Raw genomic sequence first — 20,123 nt, forward strand, 5'->3', positions numbered from 1 at the left:
AAATTTTCCAACTTCTATAAATTTGAGTTTGCACAAGCACTAAGCACTAAGGTGCTCTTTAATAAAATTAATAAGTTACCAATAATAACCTCAGAGTTTAGAACCTTGTATGAATCAGAATTAACTATTGGAGAAGTTGATGTGGCTTTTAGAAATTAGCAAAGGGAAAGGCTCCAGTCAAAAATTGATGATCTGTAGAATTTTATGGATGCTTTTGGAAGGATGTAAGAGGTTTCTTCCCCATACATTTTATGGAAACCATATCTAATAATACCCTGTGGACTGCAATAAAACAAGGTGCCATTACATTAATTCCTAAAAACATTAATATGAAAAATATGGATAACTGGAGGTCAATTTCTTTATTAAACAGAGAACACAATATTCTCTCATTTATTCAAAGTGATTAAAAAAATGGCTTGACGTAGGAAATTGATGATACACCATCAGGATTTATAAAGTGAAGGAATGCTCAAAATCATATTTGATTTGTTAGATCATGAAAATTTAATTTTAAAACTTTAACAAGGCTTTTGAAAGATTGTAACTGCTTAATTTTTCAAAGCTTGGAAAATGTATAGCCAGACCAAAATTTATTACAGTATTAAATTGTTATAACTTTAACATCTGTGCATCTCTGACTAATGTAACATCACCATGGTTTCTCAACAATCTCGGAGTTACAGAAATTGTCTCTACTATTTACACTGGCTGTAGATATATAAACAATCCTAACCAAAAATCATAATTAAACTGTTAAAATGTCATGGACACCTCTATTATTAGACAAATGGCAGATGATATAATATTATTTCTAAAAGATAAAGATCAAGTATCATTGGCAACTGAAACTATAATAATAATTCAAAATATACCAATTAATTCAGAAGTCATGTATACAGGGATTAGCATAAAAATGTGGAAAATGTTTTTTAGCTAACAGCATCTCTAAAACTAGGCTTCAAGCTCGTTAGAGAACTCCTCATCTGGTATAATTCCTTTGATTAAAATGTACAAATTTATGCAGAATTATTTCTATCTCCAATGTGATCATTACAAACATAAATAAACTGTTCATACAGCAAGAGAAACAAAACATAAGAAAAAGTCAAATGTTTAAATCTTATGAAGAGGGTGGTGCCAATATGATAGATTTTGGTACCATGAATGGTACTTTAAAGATAAAACAGTTACAAGATGTGCCCGATAGACAAACTGCAATCGATATCTCTGCTTTTCATCAAGAGAAGATGTAAGGAAATCAAAAGTACTATTCCAAGTGCATTACTGGCTTGGAATGTTCCATATATTATAGTAACATTAGTCCATTACCACCAGAGGTCAAGGGAATTATAGCAAATTATAATATTTTAGATAAGAAATGCAATAATACAGACAGAAAAGTATAGATGAAAGTGTCTTCCCTTTTACCAGGAGAGAAGAGAATTTTGATGATACTGATGATGAATCTTGCTAGAGCAAGAACCAAATACATTACTCTTCCCACGTTCATTTGAAAATACTTAACAAAAAAGGAAAGCTTGAGAAAAAGGTTTAACGTTGACTGTAACCTTACAAGTTTTTGCAAGTCTGATACTGACACAACCTAACATTAAATGTTCAGTTGTTCTGTTTGTTTTTGGTAAAATATTTGTATAATTTTAGGGTATTCCTCTAGGTGTTCTAAGTTGTAAAAAAGTTTATAATATTAAATGTTATTCTCATATTAACAATTTTACATATATAAATGTAGAGTGCTTTCATCTTCTGTATGCTTTAAAGAAATTCTAAATTAACTTGGAGTCAAATTCTCTAAAAGAATGGTTTGCACAAATCATGTTATCTAAAAGCTTTTTATGCGACCCCTAACAAGATGTCTTTGTTGTTCTGTTGATCCATTTTATATTATTTCTATTGACACTGCAAAATAATATAAAAACATGTTCTGAACAGTGTATTTTCTTCTTTGTTTGATAATAAAAAGCACATAAAGCTTTGTTTAACCCAATAATCAGCAGGTACCTGATGCTCCACTTCCTGTAGCAGAGACTCTAGCAGCTCTGTCTCCTGTGTCAGAGAGGTCTTCTGTCCTGAAGAGACAAAGACCAACACCAAAGAGGTAAAGAGATCATTCATCTCCCCTATTGTATGAGGTATACGTGACAGGGCACTGATTAGTACCACAAAACCTTCTGAAAAAGCAACTGAATAAATTATAGTAAAAATCAAATCAAAACCTCCTGGCAATACTAGCATGCTGTCAGAGTTTGAACACATTGTGATTAATTTATCTGGCACAAGTCAGCTTACATTTGAACCCAATAATAAAGCTGGGCCTTTCAGCAGAGCAATCAGAGTACCCTGAGCAAGGGTTCGACCACAGCTTCCCAGGTCGGATCCCTTGAGCTTCAGGCCCCTAGTCCAGATCCCTAACCACTCCTCCACACTGCTGCCTCTGTTCAGGCACACAGGCTTTTTACAAGCAAAAATCAGATCAAAACAACTGAACAATCAGTGATGTGACTGATGTCAGGATTAGAGGACAAGGGAATGGCTCGGGAAGAGCCTGTGCTAGGCCCCGTCTGTACCCATAAGCGTGATGAGTTTGTTCTTGAGCTGATTATCCAACCGGGCGATCATCATCTCTACAGCGTTGCGGATCTCCCTCACGCGCTCGTCCTTCGCCCCACGCACTGCCTCGACATTCCTCTCCTAGAGACACAAGAACACCACATGGGAAGGCCACGCGTACCAGGGGAAAGGGCCCTGCCCTGTCAGCACCTGCAGCAGATCTGTTCTCCTACATCTCTAATATTCCGTAAGTAAGAATGCTAACAAGTTACTTAATAAATAACTGCATTATTTATAATAGGCACAGAGTTTGGCTTGATTTTGTCAGATGTGGTTCTTATGGTGGAGGATGTCTTGGAAAAACAAAAGGTATAAACAGGTTAGAAACAGGCCCTTCATAAGTCTTTACAAAACGATGCCCCCAGACTACAAGAGCTTGAAAGCCCCAGGTCTACTGCAGCAAGAGGTCTGAACACAGAAATGTGTTAACTCAAGGGAGGAGAACAAATTCACTCTATAGTTTCTCATTTGTAAATGCTAATAACAGCCATAAAACATCATTGACTGGACAATTTAAAAAAAATAACAGTGGAAATAAGGAATCCAATTAAAGATTAAAAATTAACCTGATTTCCCAGAAGATAGATGTGGGTGCTAATCAGTCTGCAAGGAACAAGGACCTATGACAAATTCGATATTAAACTAAATTTAAGTGAAGGGGTGCCATCTACTGGACAGACTGGCAATTGCTAATTGAAAGTAAAACTGTACATTTCTATTACAGTAGAGGAACTGCTTGAAAAACGCATGTGGCTGTGCAGGACTCCAACACCGCCCGCGGGACGTCCTCAGAAGCTCACCACTTCCTGCACCAGGCTGATCAGCTCCATGAGCCGGCGCCGCAGCTTGGCCACCTCCTCGTTCACTTTGGTCACGTGCTGCTCGTAGATCTCCGCCAGGGGCTTGAACGTGTGGCCACCGTGCTGGAAAACCCAAGCCAGACCGGAAAATAAGATTTTCATTTCAAATGCCTCCAAACTACTTAAATGAACAAAATGCCTACTTCACAGGTCAAAATGATAAAGCCCTAAGGTTTAAGGAACTGATGAATTAAGGGGACCTCCAGGGCCAGTTCATTATTCACACTAGGTCCTCCTCAGAGCAGTTCTTTACTTGGACTCTGGTTCACAACAGATTTCAGGAAACTCTATCCACTTCTACATCAAGTTGTTTTGCATTACAGAAAATAAAGCCAGAAACATCAATATCTAAACCACTTTAATCAAGTGCTACTTTTTCCACTGTAATCTAGGTTCTAGAACAATAAGGACAGATTCTTGGATCTATTGAGAAGTGGACTAATGGGTGAGAAACTGGTTGAACTTAATATGAAGCTGCATTAAAGACAAACTGGATCATTCAGGTCAGCAGTTCTCAACCTTAGGGTCACAATGACAAAAAGAAGGATCATATACAGTATATTGGTAGGCTCAGTAACTGTAAACATGCTTGTCATACAAGGCATTGGTTCTCAATCGTGGATTACACCTTATCTGCAGATCTTTGGGGCTGCCAGTTTTCCAGCTGGTCATGGGTCCACCAGGTAATCACCAGTGCAAACCACTGTCAGTAATGATCTGCTTGCTTATTCATGATGTTTCTTCCTGAGCTCACTAGGAACCAAACCAGCAGACAGGTACACCAGGAGCAAAACAGAGAATCGCTCCAAAGGTTTTAAACCAACAGTTTCATTGAATCTGTTCGGCACACATTCCTGGTAGGTAAAACCAGGCTATAGGGATCCAAACCCAGTGATGGAGAATTACTGGACGCTGACTAATGATGCAGATGACAACACACAATTCCCTGTCGGTGCCGAGGCAACATAGAGGCACTTGCACAACAAAGCAGTTAGTCAGCAAAGTTCTTTCAAAAGAAAGAACAAAATGACAAGCAAATATAGCAGATTCTACAACTATTGCAACATGGGTAGTTTCTCCTCTCTCTTAAAACATTTTACACTTATTTTTATGCTATTTCTTCTAAAATAGAGAACGGCTTGTGACCCGAGCTGAAAAACTATTATGACCAACACTGACAAGGTTATTTTGTTTTCGATTGAAAAGCTAGCGAGGGATCATACACTTGTGCCTGTGTTGTGTATAAAGTTTAGACAGAATAGGACGCTGACAGCAGCAGAGAAATAGCACCCTGCTTTTTGGCATGTTACTGGAGCGAAAAGACACCTTTTACCTGCTACCTTACATGGTTAGCAAATTGAAAAAGCTGTGTTCTTAATCCGTGGGTGTAAACCAGCACTATATAAACATGAAAAAGGTGTGCGTCTAATTTTAAACTTATGTACAAAGTTCAGAAGAACAAGACACCAGTGGTGAAAAAATGAATACCTGTGAAATTAATACCATTACGAATGTTATTAAATTTATATTTTTTGCACTTCAGTAATAATTAAGACAACAGGAACCTTATTTCTAGCAGTAAAACTTTTAAAATCATTACAGCAGCTGAGTTGGTGACATTGTGGTTTCCCGTTATTGCTGTGCAGGGAAAACGATTATCAATTGTTTCCACATGGTTGGCAGCCTGCATGCTGCTGCTCTGTTCTGGAACTGGTGCTCTCATGAGCACATCAACATTGAGGACCCCAGGAAATGGCTGTCCGTCAAGCTGCCAGCAGCCCAACGTGCCCACGTGACCACAGTCAGGACCAACATACGTAAATGAGCCAATTGCAGTCTGGGCTCACTCTCTGGCTCTGACAGCACAGCGAACTCTCATCTTGAACCTATAACCCAGTTTAAGTGGATGTGCATTTGTGATGAATACGTATTTGTTTGTGACGAATGTGTATTTGTGATGAATACTGAAGAGAGCTCATAGCCACAACACGCATATTAATTTTAATTTGATTTAGATATTAAAACTAGAAATATCGAAGACATCAGTAAAATAAACATGTATTATAATGCAAATATTTGACTGGCAAATACATAAGATGTTCTTGTCTGTGCAACATTTTGGGGTCACAACAATTAACGGTGTCTAAATAGGGTGCTCATGAGAAAATAGTTGGGAAATTCTTGATCTGCTTGATGCTGAAATGCACCTTGTCATTCTGAGTCGCAGACACTAAAGGATACAGTGGAGGACAGTTCTGGTTTCCTAAATAAGGCATAAGTGTTTAAAAGTAACAAGTAAAGGCTTATTCCATGCTGAAAAGAGAAGAAACAACGTTTCGGTGTAAAGCCTTCTTCAGGTGTGAGGAGCAGAAACGTTGTGTTTTTCCTCTCTTTTCAGCAGGGAATAAACCTTTACTTGTTCCTTTGCAGCCTACGCATGCTGACGCAGCTCTATGCTTGAAGTACTATATAAGTGCTTAAAGCAGAGATGGTGAACTGTAGACCTAGAGAGTTATAAACCTTTAGGTTTTACAGACTGTCTTTGAATTAAGACAGTAAGCCAAATAACTGTGGTAACAGCTCAGTGTTTTGATAAAACACACCCAGCCTGACAGCCCCTCAACCAGCAAGGTCGGCTACCCCTTGCTTACAGCATGACAGCACATCAGAAACTTACCATCCCACCCCACAGAGCACACTGGTGGCAGATGCACTTCTTGCAGGTCCAGCAAAAGACGCTGAGCTTCTCGTGGTGATTCTCACACCTGCAGCACACATTGCGTTCGGGAAACCAGCAGGAGCCACAGATCGCAGTGCAGGCGGGGGAAATAAAAACATGGTGTCTGAGCCTGGTTCATGTGCAAAGGTGCATCTGTTACTGAACCTGGTTTTCCATAGAGACAACACTGCTCTTTATGGTTGAGAAAACTTGTGAAATACCACCAAAGTTAAATGTCCTGAAAGGGAAAGCCAAAAGTAATTTATAAAGAATTTTCCCCTTTTCTATTATTTCTAACATTTGAATGTTAAGATAAATTCAAGGTAATGCATGTTCCTGGATCGAGAACTGGTTAGAAATATAGACAGAAACGTGCAGTAAAAACGCTGAAATTGGGGTAATTAGAGAAATGCCCCAGGGATCTGTATAGGGACTACTGGTCTAATTTATATCAATGGTCTAGATTTTGGTATAGTTAGCAAAGTAATCAGGATCATATAGCCCACCAAAATATGAGCAACTGCAGGAAACTAAGAGCAGCACAATAAATTCAAAATGACTTAAATAAAACTCCAAAACACCTGGTAGGTGCCATTTAAATGAGAAAACTTCAGTGTGTTACATGCAGGTGACAGGATCTAATTTTTAATCATGTGAGGAAAAAACGAGTTTAAAGAAGCTACCTCTCAAAAAAAGATATTTGTGTTTTCTAGACAATGTGTGGTAAGCTATAAGAAAGCATACCCTTTTGGACATACTGCATATTTAATGGTGGAGAACATATCAAGAATTTATATAAATTTTATATAAAATTACATTTTATATAATTTTTTTATATCAAGAGATGTTGTATAAGAATTGTACAATGTCCTACTAAGATCTTAATAGATCTTGTGTACAAATATGGTCACCATGTTACATACAAGATAGGATGGATTCCAGAACAACAATAATTAAAATACGAGTCTCCTACTTGCGATACACTCCTGGGCTCATAGGAATGTCAATCCATGCATTTCTTTAACATCAATGAAACAACTCACGTGAGATAGGTGGAAACTACAGGGAAGTGCATTTAAAATGGAGAACAGGAGGCAAACTGTTTACACAAAGGCTTGCCGGAGTGTGGAACATAATAACCAGCCATTCTGTCGAGGCTGTTACCTTGGCATTATACAAGAAGCCTTTGGATAAGACCCTTGGCAGAATACACTACTAGCAACAAAACAAGCTAGTTGTGCTGGATGGACTCCCCTATATGCACCCTTTCTTATGTTCTTAAGAAAGCAAGACTGCTGAAGCAGTACTGCTATTTAAGGGGGCAGCGAGAGGCGACAGGGCTCACTTGTCTTTGTCATTCTCCTCGTGCTTGGAGAGGTTGCAGAGCTGCAGGGTGTCAAGCTGCTGGGTCACCTCCTCGGCCCAGCGGCAGTTCACCAGCTCCCGCAGCTGCAGCGGCGCCCTACACACACGCACACACAGGGTTCAGGGATCAGGTGGCACAGTGAACAACATGGCAGAACTGGAGGAACTGGTCTGCACCGATCAATGGCACTGGTGAAGTGCCCTGTCACATTAGAATGAACATTCCTGAACCGCTATATGGCAGCTTTCACCACAACTTCATGTGCCTATGACATGTATGCCAGGCCTTTGCATATATCAAATGATGCACAAGGCCAGTCCTAGATACTGTGGTGCTTATGCTTGCTCAGTATTGATTTTCACATACAAGGCTCAGTGCTTTAAAAACTATCTGCATTAAACTTTATTAAGAGTGCTTTCTTTTAATCATTTTTTTTACTATAGAAACATCTTAGTTGCAAATTGCTGCTGACCTTACAAGTGACAAAGCACAGATTCTTGGCCTTGAATCCTTTCTTCTAGTGGAATTTGGTGTTTATCACACAGATGTTTAATTAAATTTAATGAACCATCAAAACTTAAGCCTGGCTTCAAATTTGTCTCTTCATTGAACTGCAATTTATTCAACAAATCACAGAGCTGATTAAGACTCTAGAATCTCTATTCCAAGGCACTCAAACTCGGGATCATAACACTGGTTTTAAACGCTCAAAAATGACCAGGCTAAACATTGCATTTAAGTCTGATGCCCAGTAAAAAGGACCGCACTGTGTTGAATTCTTACCGGCAATGAGGGCACTGGGCTCTCTGCTCTGTCAGCCAGCGCTGGGAAATGGGTGAAGGAAATAAAATGGAATAAGATTAGCACCATCAACAAAAAAAGCCTGCACTTTAGATGAGTGTGCGTAGGAACTACAAATCTCTTTATGCATATGAATTAAGCATTAAATTATTATGTAAAAATGTATAAACCCACTAGTATTCAGCAACCTCAAAATTGCATTAAACAAACGTGGTTTCTGGGATCTTACCATTAAGATATGTCCTGTTCCTAATCATTGTCAGCTAAAGACTTACAGTACATGTATGGAGCTCCTGATGGATTGCAGGAGGAGGTGCACATCGGACAGCAGCACTTACTCGAATGCAGCTGAAGCAGCAGAGCTTGGAGCAGTGCGGACAAAGCCGCGCGTCCCGCAGTTTCTCCATGCAGATGAAGCAGCGAAACACTTCCGCAATACTCTGGGAACACAAGGAAACAGTCAGACCACCTGGACATCAAGCAGCTACAGAACCTGTCTATTTTGTAATTGCTACATATTGCCTTAATGAACAATCAATCCGCTATATTGACCTTTATGAAGTAGATTTCCCTGCAATTTCCCTCACGGGATCAATAAAGTATTTATCCAGAATTGTTAGTATTAAAAAACTGCTACTAAACGCATTTATTTGTGGGAGCATGCTATGCTGCTGAATGACTATGCTTTTTCTTCTTTTCCACACTTCCAGGAGGGCTCCACCAGACAGGCAGCACCTAGGAGGACAGACCGAGCTCCACGCTCCGCTCTGCCACTAGTCTCTGTGGCGCAGAGCTGTTTGAGCGCTGACACTGCAGGGTTAGTATTGGTGAGCTGGGCTCTCCCAGCACCAAGGGCCACACCTGCGACCTGCTGGGAGCCTTCAGGCTGGCAGCGATATGGGCTGGAGGCTATCTGCTCCTCCGAGTGGCTCATCCCTCCTGCGAGGGTCTGTGGAGCCAAAGGACAGCTGGCTCAGCTGGTGGGCTCGGCAGAGGAGCAAACCCATGCATCTCGTTCATTCTCCTGAGGGGGTACAGGAGTCATGGCTGGAGAGCCCAGTCTTAAACACAACACACCGTTCCAAATAGAGTGGATATACATTATATGAAATGCTGGGAAATTCCCTCAATCTGATATAGCCACAACCTGGAGTGCAGGCTGGGCTCCACTGTCCCAAGGTTGTTGGTGCACATTTCACACTAACATGAACCCATAGCAAAGTAAAGATAACTGGACAAGAGGTGTTAGGTTTCAAATGCACATGCACAAACTTGCACATGGTTTTAAGCTTTCTGCCATGGCAATTAATCAACATTTCCATTAGCTTTAAGAGTTGACAGTCTGAGAAGAGCAGGTCTTCTATGTGTAGATTTCAGAGAAGCTGTGCTTGCTGTCCTGGTGTTCATACTGGGACTGCAGCAGAGCTCTTCTGAATACCAGCAAATCCAACTTTAAAATGAACAACACTATCTAACCAAGGTAAAATACTAACTCAAAAGGATTCTTGTCATCACCTGCAAAAGGGAATGACTGACACTTAAAACAAGCCCTGGTGGTACTTGTTGAGACCTTCAAATAACTCATACTAGCACAGCAGATGAAATCAATTCTCATTAAGGTCAGACCCCAATCCAGTTAAAGAGCTGGCTGAGCTCACTGTATTCAGAAGAGTGAAATGTTAGTTTGAAATAAAGCTGTCATGGGACTGGGCAGGTTTAAAACTCACAGAACCACCAGGCTGCATACAGTCAGAAAGGGAGTGTGGGGAGTCCATCACCTGCTTCTTCAATAACCAAGATACCAACCTAATAAGTCTATTGCAGACATGCCCTGGGGTTTGTACCTGCACACAAACTCAGTGAAGTTTCAAACTCAGGTTTAAAGAAAATGAGAAACCCTTAAGGTAAAGGCAAGTGCTCTTCATTTTAACTCACAAAGCAGGTAGACCCAGGACTTCCTGCTACACGGACGCCCACGTTCTGACCCACCTCGACACTTTGCTCGTCCATCTCAGACAGTTTTCAACCTGCTTGGTATCCTCAGGTGGAAAACAAAAAGCCGCTCAACCCAACACCTGTGAAAAGAGCATTACTGAATAAGACTTAGAAGGATGCCTTTTACAAACTTTAAGACAAAATAAGCTCTTTAAATGTTTTCAAGTCCAAGCACTGGCATGCTATCCAAGCCACCATCCAAACCTCATATTGCAATGGATTTTAAATTAGTATTAACACAAGCTATTTGATTCTTTAAACCACTTTTGGAGTGTACAGTATAACCAGAAGAGTAAATGCATGACGGAAATCATTTTCAAGCTTAAGACTGCCAGCAGGGCTGGCTGTGCACTTACAAGACACACAGTGTCAGAGGAAAACAGTGAAAATGGCAACGCCTTTTGCATTTCTTTAGAGCCTCACCATAATACCTCTAGAGACCAATACCTCTGGGATACTGACAGTATAGCAACCTGTTCACATTATGTAATTTTTTCCTGTCGTCTAAATTATTTAGTCTCTTTTCAGAATGGTATAGTCCTTCCACGTGACTGCTTAAAAAGGCAGAGATTCTCCAGTTCCTCGATTCGCCCCTATTTTTATTTATGAGGGTTGTAATCACTCGAAAGCGCTATCGCTACAAACTGTGGTCAGAGCCCTCTGAAAACCCAGACGTCCATTATTCTGGGAAATGGGCAGACGCTCAAACACCTGCCACCAGATTTCTGGAGGTCTGCAGGGTTTCAGTCGAGATGTAGCATGTAAAGCGCATTCGGGACTCAGGCAAAGGCTATTTGTAAACCACAATGCGGGCAGGTCTCAGGCACCACTGAGACTGCAACCTGCCAGCTCTGCGTTAGATCACACACATCCCTTAGACAAAAATGCCTTTTACCCACGGCAGCCTGAAAACGTGGCTTCAAAACACGAAGCGTGCGGATGCCTTTCGCCATTTTGGGGATTCTAATCGTGGGGGGTAAATCGGGAAATATCTAACCTGAGCGGCTTGTGTTTGGCAAACCATGAAACAGGCTTAGCAATCCTTCTCCACGCCTATGCAGAGACCCACAATGAAGAAGACAGCGGCAGCCTGCGAGCGGCTGCGCACCGCGGTGAGAGCCCTTGAGGCTGCAGGTATCGAGTCTCGCAGGGGGGTCTGTCCTGAGGCGCATCCCAGGCAGCTCCCAGACACACCGCTCCTCCGAAAACCTGCTGCGTCTGGCTTTAGCTATCCGGCAAATTACGGCCCGCCTGTCCTTCAGGGGAGACCTGCTCTCTGCAAGTTGTGCCTGACTCGTTGCTGCTGAAGAAGGGACCCAAAACAAACTTCATCAAAATGTTACAACGAAGCGCAGCCCCGAGGGTGCCGAGAGGCTGGGCACTCGCTGGAGGACTGGCGGTGGGTGGGAAAACCCAGACCCCCACACCGCCCAGGACGCTGGCCGGGTCCAGAGGCGGGCTGGGCAGCATGCAGGGAGCCGGGAGAGCGGTACTTACGTCGCCGGGGCTCGGAGGTGCCCAGCCGCGGCTCTGCAGAGGTGAGGGCGGAGCGCGGAGCACCCACCCCGCCGCCTGTCTCTCTCACACACACACACACAACGGGCTGGTGGGAAAATAACAACGCCTAAGCGCTCGTTTTGCCGTTATTTCCTATCTTTTAAACGTTAGCCCCTGCACCCCACCTCCATTCTCCTTCCCCCTCGGCAGTCACAGCTACTGGTCACCATTGGAGACCGTTTCGCCCCCCCCACCTCTCTCTCTCTCTCTCGCGAGGCCGCCGGAAGCCGCTGAAATCCTCGCTCGCCAATGGCAGAGAGAAGAGGGGGCGGGATCTCGCGTCGCAAAAGGGTCGCGTCGCTTTTCCCCTCCCGCTGAACTCGGGGGACACGCCCCCTGGTCTGGTGGGCGTGAAGAGGGTGTGGCTTTCGTGACACATCTCCGCTGCGATTGGTCAGGCGCCGAGAGGCTTTCAGAGTGGAGCGCAAGCCAGTCACCGACGCCTTGGTACTTTTTCAATCTGTGTCCAATCATAGCGGCTTCCGCTGAAGCCACACCCCCGCGGCCGGCCCAGACAGTAATGAGGGGTCTCTCCTCAGGAATTAGGGTAGGGAAAAGAATGACGTCAGACAGCCAAAGGGATTAGAGGCGCTTCCGTTAGCAGGAGAGGCGGGTTCGAGGCGTCCTCAAATCTTGCGCGTCACCCCAGCTGCACAGGTGGGGGTCCTGGGGTCTCCATGTGAGCGCGCTCCATTGCATAACCACAGACAGTGCGGAGAGAGATAAACAACACGAGCGGTGCTCGCATGCGACCGTCAGTTCACCTTAAATCCCTTGAGATCGGCACAACATTGCAAAATATCAATGTCTTTATCATTTAATCTTAAATGCCAACACGTGAAATTGAAGACAAGCTACGTATATTATTATAGCTGCGCCTAACTGAAGGAAGTATGCAGCAAACTGAAACGCAGTACCATAATGGAAAATTATAGGCACCCTTAATCTTCAATATGCTAATAAAATTATTAGGTGTATTAATTAAATAAAGCTGAGACATATATGAGTGCCATAATTGCAATAGCTAGCAATGCTGTCTCACAGTTCTTGGGTCTTGGCTTTGATTTGTGACCTGGTGCACCTTCCGTGTGGAGTTTGCATGGTCTCCTGGGTTTTCTCTGGGTGGTCTGGTTTCCTCCTGCGGTACAACAGCAGGCGGATTCTCCCCCTGTGTGTGTCCTGGGGGTGTCCAGCCTTGAGCCTGTTGCCTGCTGGGCTGGGCTGGGCTCCGGCTCACTGCGACGCTGTATGGGACTGAGCGATAACTGAAACCAGGTGCACCTGTTTGACAACGATAACACCCCTCTGTTCACTGAACACTCACCCATCCTTAAGTTAAACGTTCCTTGCGAAGCGGAGGTGAGACGCACAGGCTGCCTCGGCTCTGCCGTGACGTCCCCACGGAAGAGCCTCGCTCTGCAACGCAGGAAGTCTCCCCTGCTCTCCAGGGCGAAGTGACCCACATGCTAAATGCGGGATGCCCGGGGAGAGGCACGCAGCCGGATCGTCCTCTCTGGCTGCGGGGAGCCTTAATGAACGAGCCAGCTCTGACGTCTCAGGTGACCGCGGGCTAATTGAAGCATTTCGTGAGGTTAGCTCCCTGTAGGGCTTTCTTGGGAATGACAGCTGGAATCCACCCTCTGTGCTCAACCCAAATAATCACTGCTCTGCTCGCAGCTCAGTTTCTGCTCTTGGCTCTGCACTCGTCATTACTGTTTTAAAAGCTGTGTTTGATCAGCAGCCCCCCCGCCAATAAACGCTTCTGTTTGGATACAAAAGTAACAACACTGAAAGCACATAGTTCCCAGGGATTCATTTCGGCTCATCTTCTGATCCGGAATACTCCATTTTCCCTCCTCTTTAGGTCAGATTTCCCTTCAGTTAGGCACAGAATAACCCCATGAACACATGGGCATGTGTTTTGGATTCATCTAAAATATCCTCACAGCCAGTATGCCTCTGAGCAAAGCCAGCAGCAAGCCTTCTCTTAAACAGAGCCGGGACACGTAAACCAGCAGAGCAACAGAGAAAGCAGAAGGCCAGTCGCCTGTGCGTCAGAGACACAGAGACACCCACCTCCAGCCCCTGACTGACAGCAGCAGAGCCAGGCTCAACCCCAGGGCTACACCACACATTAGCAAGAGCTGGACAGTTGAAGAGAAATCCAAAACAAACATTAGATTAGAATCAAAGCAAGATTTTCGTTTATTGTTGTTAATGCTGTAATTCAATTTCTTTTCCAGGCATTGCCAAACATAGAGGAATGCAGAAAGGTATTTCTATTATTTTCTAATATGCAGAAATAATAATCAAAGTCTCTGACTTATTTTAAAAGGGCAGACTGGCTGTTAAACAAATCTTTCCAGGTCCACTGCCTCTAGGCCTCTATGCATTGATGTTGGTTAATTGCTTCCAAGTATCTTGCAAAAAAGTATGGATCACTGAAGTTGTCTGATGCACTATGTCAGTGATTGCATATTATCACTGTGCTGGTGCTGAACTCCCTCTTCAGAGTCCCTGCTGAAATAAGGGAAGCTTTACAGAGTTGTATTTCCTGGGGTCATGGCCTCCCATGCTGAGGACTCTGTGAGGTTCCAAAAGCTGGACGGAGAGGCCTCTGGCGACGGGCTCTGGCTGCTGCTGGGAGAGTTCTGGGCCTGTGGGGGGTCCGTGGGATGCTCTGGTCTGCTGGGCCTTGAGGACTCCAGCTCTGACTCCTCGTCTGTGAATCAAGCACAGGTGCGATTGGGAGCCGTGAGCAGGAGGAGGCCGAGCGTGTCAGACAGACCAGTACATTTTAATTTCTCATTCTCTCTGAAAATGAATTCATATTCCCTACGGACGCAGACGTGAATTGAAATAATGACGTGTAAGCTATTTCATTTGTTTTTTATAACATCATGAACTCCTCAGATTCGTTTCCCCATTTAACCTGGAGCCCTAGGCCACTCATGCACTCAGTTCGTCTATGTCATCTGGCAACCAGAAGCTAACTGACTCCAGCTGTTTGTTGAGAGAAACCAGGGTATCAGTTTCGACAGCATGGCTGGGTGGCTTGTTCTACACTCCAACCATCCTTTGTGTAAAGAGTCTTCTGTCTCAGTTCTGAAGAACTTATCTTTACGTGCCACTTATGTCCTCTAGTTTGTGTTTCACTGTTGTTTCAAAAGAATTCCATTGGGTTACCATTGTCGGAGACTTTGAGGATTTGAATACTTTAATCAGCTCCTCTCCTGACAGTCTCCTCTGTTCAATGTACAGTATCTTGACACTCCCTGATTGACATAAGAGTTACATTGCACAACATCTTTCAGGAAATTTCTTTAAATCCAGTGATGTATCTGGTCTCCCTCCTTAGAGCTGATTCCAGAACAGCAGTATCTCTTTCCAACATGGTGACCAGAATTGGGCACACTTTTCCAAGAAAGATTTTACTAGAGTATTGTTAATCTCAACACACCGTCCCTTGATTTAAATTCTATATTTATGTTTCTATCCTTACATTCAGTTAGCTTTTTACCTGTTATCTTACTGGATCACCAAGCCAGTAAGATCAGGAGCTGTTTTAGGCACTGTTTAGTTAGGCAACACAGTCCAGACAACTACAGTCCACAGTCGTACCTCGTGTGTTTCAAACTGACCTGAAAACAGGGCTCGCGGTGGAGAGAGGTTAGTTTCATCGAGCACAGGAATGATTTCGATTCTGGCTCTCTGCCTTTCTCACCCTGAAGGACCCCAACCCTGTGGGCGGAGACCCCCCTCACCCAGTTCTGGGGGGCTGCGCCTGGCGATTCGGCACCTGATCGGCAGAGGAGTGACCTTACTGGGCCAGACTGTAGAACCCCAGAGTGGACTCCAGGGTTAACACTCCTACTCTTCCGAAAAAGCCGGGGGATAGTCAGGGCCCAGGCCTAGCTTCTCAACCGAGGGGGGGCCCAGTGTCCGCGGACAGCACACTGGGCTCCTGGTCCACTGGTGCCGAGCTGCCCTGGGGACTCACCCTCGATCACCCACACCAGCACCTTCTCGCTGCTCTTCCCCAGGCCCAGCCCGTCCACCGTTGCCCGGCACCAGTAGCGCCCCGAGTGGCGGGCGGCGGCGCTCCGCACCACGTGGGTGTCCTGGGACGAGGCCACGCCCAGCCGCTGGCCGCCCCTCCGGAAGCTGTAGCGCAGACGCAGGTCCGGCCCGTGGGAGGTCAGCTGGGCCCGGCAGCGCAGCACCAGGTCCTGCCCCCGCTGGACAGGGGTCTCCGTCAGCACCTCCATCACCGGCTCGGTCAGCAGGTCTGGTCAGCAGACGACAGGGTCAGAGAGGGCAGCGCACTGCCGCAGCTCCGGGCAGCTGGGGTGGCATGAGAATGAGACACTGCTCTTTTCTGGAGAGCCCCGAGATCAACCACGCGCTCACCTCTAACCGACACGCCAACCTCGGGGGACTCCGCGGTCTTCCAGCCCCACCTCTTCCCCCAGGTGGCCCGGCACCCGTAGAGCCCCTCGTCCCGGTGCGAGAGGCTGGCCAGGTGCAGCTGGGGGCCGCTCTGGCTCGCCAGCACCCTGCGGTCCTTGTAGAAGACCACCTGCTGCAGCCTGGGGTTGCCGCGGACACGGCAGGTCAGGGTGGCTCCCGCGCCGCGGAGCAGCGGCTGCGGCGGAGTCTGCAGGATCACCCAGCCGCCTGCAGGCAGGAGACACAAGCTCAGAGCAGGCCTGACCCCTGGGCCACCCCCACCAGCCACCACCCTGGAGCCCTTAGACACCAAACCCCTCTCGGCGCTTCCCGGTTATCTAATTCATCAGTTACTGCGCCACTGCAGAGACACACAGCAGCGGGCTCCTGTGGCAGGTCTGACGCCACTGTCCTCCCTCATCCCGCCATCGTGCTGCGCACTGCGGCACGAGACCGGGAGACAGCGCTCACAGCGGAGTCTGGGAAACAGGAGCCAAGCTGCCAGGATGGTAACCGAGGAGAGGGAAGGGAGGAATCGTGTTTTCCGAGGCGCTGCTGGCTGCTGCCCTGTGCTTGGGCGGCGCCGCCGGGCCCTGCTGGTTCTTACTGGTCACGCGGATGCTGACGGGCTCGCTCGGCAGGCTGCGCTGCGGCCAGGGCCATGCCCTCAGGCCCTGGCAGGAGTACTGCCCGCCGTGGTGAGGCAGGGTGGGCCTCAGCGTGTACCTGCCCCCCCCCACGGTGCCGAGCTGCTGCACTGGCGCCCCGTCTTTGTACCACACGAACGTCCAGCCGGAGGGCTCCCCCGGAACGTGGCACGTCAGGGTGACGGTCTCCCCGATGAAGACCTCTGGCGCCCCAGCGGACAAGTGCAGGACAGCGCTCCCGGGGCGGTCTAGAGGGAAGCAGGAAGGGGGAGTGGGCCGGGCTGAGCTGGGGAGGCCCAGGGGAACCGGCCCATCTCTGAGAATCCAGTCCTGTACTGCAGCACCTGTATGAAACTCTGGGCCTGCTAACTGCTGAAGAGCGAGAACAGGAGGCACTTCTCACACAAGGAACGAGCTGCCCGGTCATGTGGTTGAAGTCGATACTCTGGGTTTTTTCTAGAAGCATCTGGATGAGATCCTGGGATCAATTAACTACAGTCAACCTGGCCCAATGGGCTGAGTGGCTCCTCTCCTCTGTAACCTGTGGTATGATCAAACCAAACCCTCCAGCCTAATTCTGACTTCAGGTATTAATTTTATGGACATTCTCTAAAGTGAAGGAGCCACAGATGACACTTTTAATCTGCAAGAGTCTTGCAGGCTGGAGAGCAAGCACATTGTGCTATTTCCTTCTCGGGTGTGTGCGAGTGCGATACAGCACTCCAGAGCCTGCAGGGATGAGGCGGCCCTGTGGACATTGGCCATTCGCAGGATGGAGGAGGTGGGAATCCCTCTCGTCCCTGCTGAGCGCCCCCTGGCGGATCGCTTTTTCACTGACATCTACATCTGTCGCTTTCCTTCTCTTCTTACACCACGCAGAGCCAAGATAACCGCAGCTGTCCAGGTGTAACACTTGATAAAATCACATGACGAAGAACTACTGATGATCTGCACTGATATCTCGAAAAATACACTTACCTTGAAGGACCACCGATGGAGCCACTGCAGAAACCACTGGAAAAGAAAACAATAAAGTTGTTTTTTTCATCTTAAAATCTTTGCAGAAATTAATCTGAACGTTTTCTTCGTGTATAAGCTGGATAACACCTCCTCACTACCCACATCCACCTAAAAATCCCTCCAAACTACTCTGCTGTGAAGCTGGAAACATCCCAGTGTCACTAGAGGCGATTCTTTTCAAAAAGCAAAATTGTCTTCTAGATTCTCACGGTAGGTTAGTGTTGCGGTTTCTGAGTTACAAACACAAGCCGACTACAACAGTAACAACAGACATTAAGAGCCGAACCGAGCCGGGACCGCAGCTGCGCGCTGTGTGCGATAGCGGGGCAGTCCGGCTCATACGCACCGAGGAGAGACAACAGCAGGTCCATCACCAGCCGACTAGCCCCCGGCCCGCTGTCGGACCGAGCTGCGCCTGGAGACGGGTTCCACTGGGTCTGTGGGGGCAGTGGCACCACGCTCCGATCTTCGCTCTTTCACTTTCGATTACCAGAAATCTGCTCCTGCGCCGAAAACGGGTCCCATCCTGGGCAGATCAAGCAGTTTTCTCGGAATCGAGACTGATGGAAACGAGCTGGGTACGCCCCCATCTCAGAGCGCGCATCAAGAAAATACGACAGCGCAACTCCAAAACACGCGACCCGACCGCAGGTCAGCAGTTCTTATTCCCTTTCCCAGCAAGAAGACCAACAGCAGTCGCCGCGCACGCGTGGGCAGGAGAGAGCAGCTTGTTTTTTTCCCCAATTATCGTGATTTTACTGTCCAGTTTTGTTTTTCGACGAGTTCTATCAATTGAACTACTGTACAGCACGCAGTCCGTGGCGTCGTTCGAAAAGACACTTTTCTAGGCGACACCCAACACTAAGAATAATCCGTGCAGAAGCAGGACAAGCTACCGGAGACTCACAACAAAATCATAACTGACCACCAGACCAAGCTTTTCTGAGATATTAGACTTCTGACGCTGGAGTGTGGGAAACTCCTTCTATGTCTTTATAGCCCTATTATCAGCACGTAGCCTCAGCTCTGGGAAGCCCAGCAAGGCTGGACCAGGTCAGTCAGATCACAGACTGTCACTTCATTAAAGAAGCTGTTACCTATAAAACGCCTGGTTTGACATCTTGCATTGATGTAGGTCATGCAGGAACCTGTGTCAGCAAGTTTAGGCTGCAAAGCAACAATAAAGGTTCATTCCCCACTAAAAAGAGAAGAGAAGAAAAGAAACACAACGTTTCAGCTGTGGAGCCTTCTCCGGGTCTGAGGAAACACTTCAGTTCACACTGAAGAAGGCTCCACAGCTGATACGTTGTGTTTCTTTTCTTCTCTTTTCAGCAGGGAACGAAGCTTTGCGTATTACAGTACGTTGATGAAGACAATTACACAGTCAGACTACCGGTGTAACTGAGAAAGGGCTGGGACTAGATGCAGAAGCACCAGGCCTTCAGGGACCCGAGTGAGACCCCCCCCCCCGCCCCAGTGACTGACCTGGCAGCAGCTGCCCAGGAGGGGGCGGCGCTGTGGCGCTGGCTGAAGTGGCTCCCTCCTCTTCGGGATCACTCGGCTTTCATCATAGCCAACACCCCAGCTGCTTAACGGATCAGGTCACTCCACTGAAAGGAAAGAACGATTCCTCCTCGTTCGGTTCAGCGGTTCAGCACCAGCCCTGGAAGACTCCGTGTCTGCCGTGTTCCCAGCCCGCTGCCCCAGTCCAGCTCACAGCAGCTACTTCCTTATGGTAAAGAAGAGGATCTGAAAGTGCATCTAATGCATTTAATTAAAAACCACAAAAAAAAAGCTCAAGTCTAAAAAAAGTGTCCCCAGATGCTGATTCTTGATGGCCTAACAGCAGCTTAAGAGCACCAGGCGCCTTGCAAAACATGCCCTCATCCACACTCTCTAAAATGAATATTTTTACAAACCATTCAAATGATACAAATATAAAATAATATAAATCCTCAATGCTCGAATTGAGGAATTTTATGGGTAAAATTTAAAGATTTAAAAGAAAGTTTTTCTGCAGAATATCAGGTGGCTGTGCAAGTCCATGTAAATTTGGGAAAAGGTAACACCCACCTGCA

The 20,123-nt window shown here is 46.2% G+C and overlaps 2 protein-coding genes across 3 annotated transcripts in view; both read right to left on the bottom strand.

The window, feature by feature from the left end:
- trim37 (tripartite motif containing 37) overlaps window positions 1-12,132 on the bottom strand; it is a 33,061-nt gene extending 20,929 nt beyond the window's left edge. Inside the window, exons 1-9 of the mRNA XM_088907005.1 lie at window positions 11,870-12,132; window positions 10,367-10,452; window positions 8,716-8,817; window positions 8,360-8,400; window positions 7,556-7,672; window positions 6,169-6,256; window positions 3,432-3,554; window positions 2,589-2,712; window positions 2,023-2,090 (exon numbers count right to left, since the gene is read on the bottom strand). Coding sequence (XP_088763131.1) covers window positions 2,023-2,090; window positions 2,589-2,712; window positions 3,432-3,554; window positions 6,169-6,256; window positions 7,556-7,672; window positions 8,360-8,400; window positions 8,716-8,817; window positions 10,367-10,387 — 684 coding nt within the window. The 5' untranslated portion in view covers window positions 10,388-10,452; window positions 11,870-12,132. The remainder of the gene's footprint in view (window positions 1-2,022; window positions 2,091-2,588; window positions 2,713-3,431; window positions 3,555-6,168; window positions 6,257-7,555; window positions 7,673-8,359; window positions 8,401-8,715; window positions 8,818-10,366; window positions 10,453-11,869) is intronic.
- Window positions 12,133-14,110: 1,978 nt separating this feature from the next.
- On the bottom strand, window positions 14,111-19,815 carry LOC148814089 (high affinity immunoglobulin gamma Fc receptor I-like). 2 transcript variants are annotated; one of them, XM_088907129.1, is made up of 7 exons: window positions 19,531-19,815; window positions 18,392-18,571; window positions 18,004-18,039; window positions 16,986-17,273; window positions 16,340-16,606; window positions 15,930-16,217; window positions 14,111-14,651 (listed from the first exon to the last, which is right to left on the bottom strand). In XM_088907129.1, the coding sequence occupies exons 2-7, from the start codon at window positions 18,414-18,416 to the stop codon at window positions 14,467-14,469; spliced, it is 1,089 nt and encodes a 362-aa protein (XP_088763255.1). In that variant the 5' UTR covers window positions 18,417-18,571; window positions 19,531-19,815; the 3' UTR covers window positions 14,111-14,466. The 2 variants fall into 2 exon arrangements, with proteins under 2 accessions (XP_088763255.1, XP_088763254.1); XM_088907128.1 differs by lacking the exon at window positions 19,531-19,815 and having other exon boundaries at window positions 18,392-19,260.
- Between the last annotated feature and the right edge of the window lie 308 nt (window positions 19,816-20,123).

The sequence above is a fragment of the Atractosteus spatula genome, chromosome 27 (assembly GCF_055471065.1).
Source record: "Atractosteus spatula isolate fAtrSpa1 chromosome 27, fAtrSpa1.hap1, whole genome shotgun sequence".
Lineage (NCBI taxonomy): Eukaryota > Metazoa > Chordata > Actinopteri > Semionotiformes > Lepisosteidae > Atractosteus > Atractosteus spatula.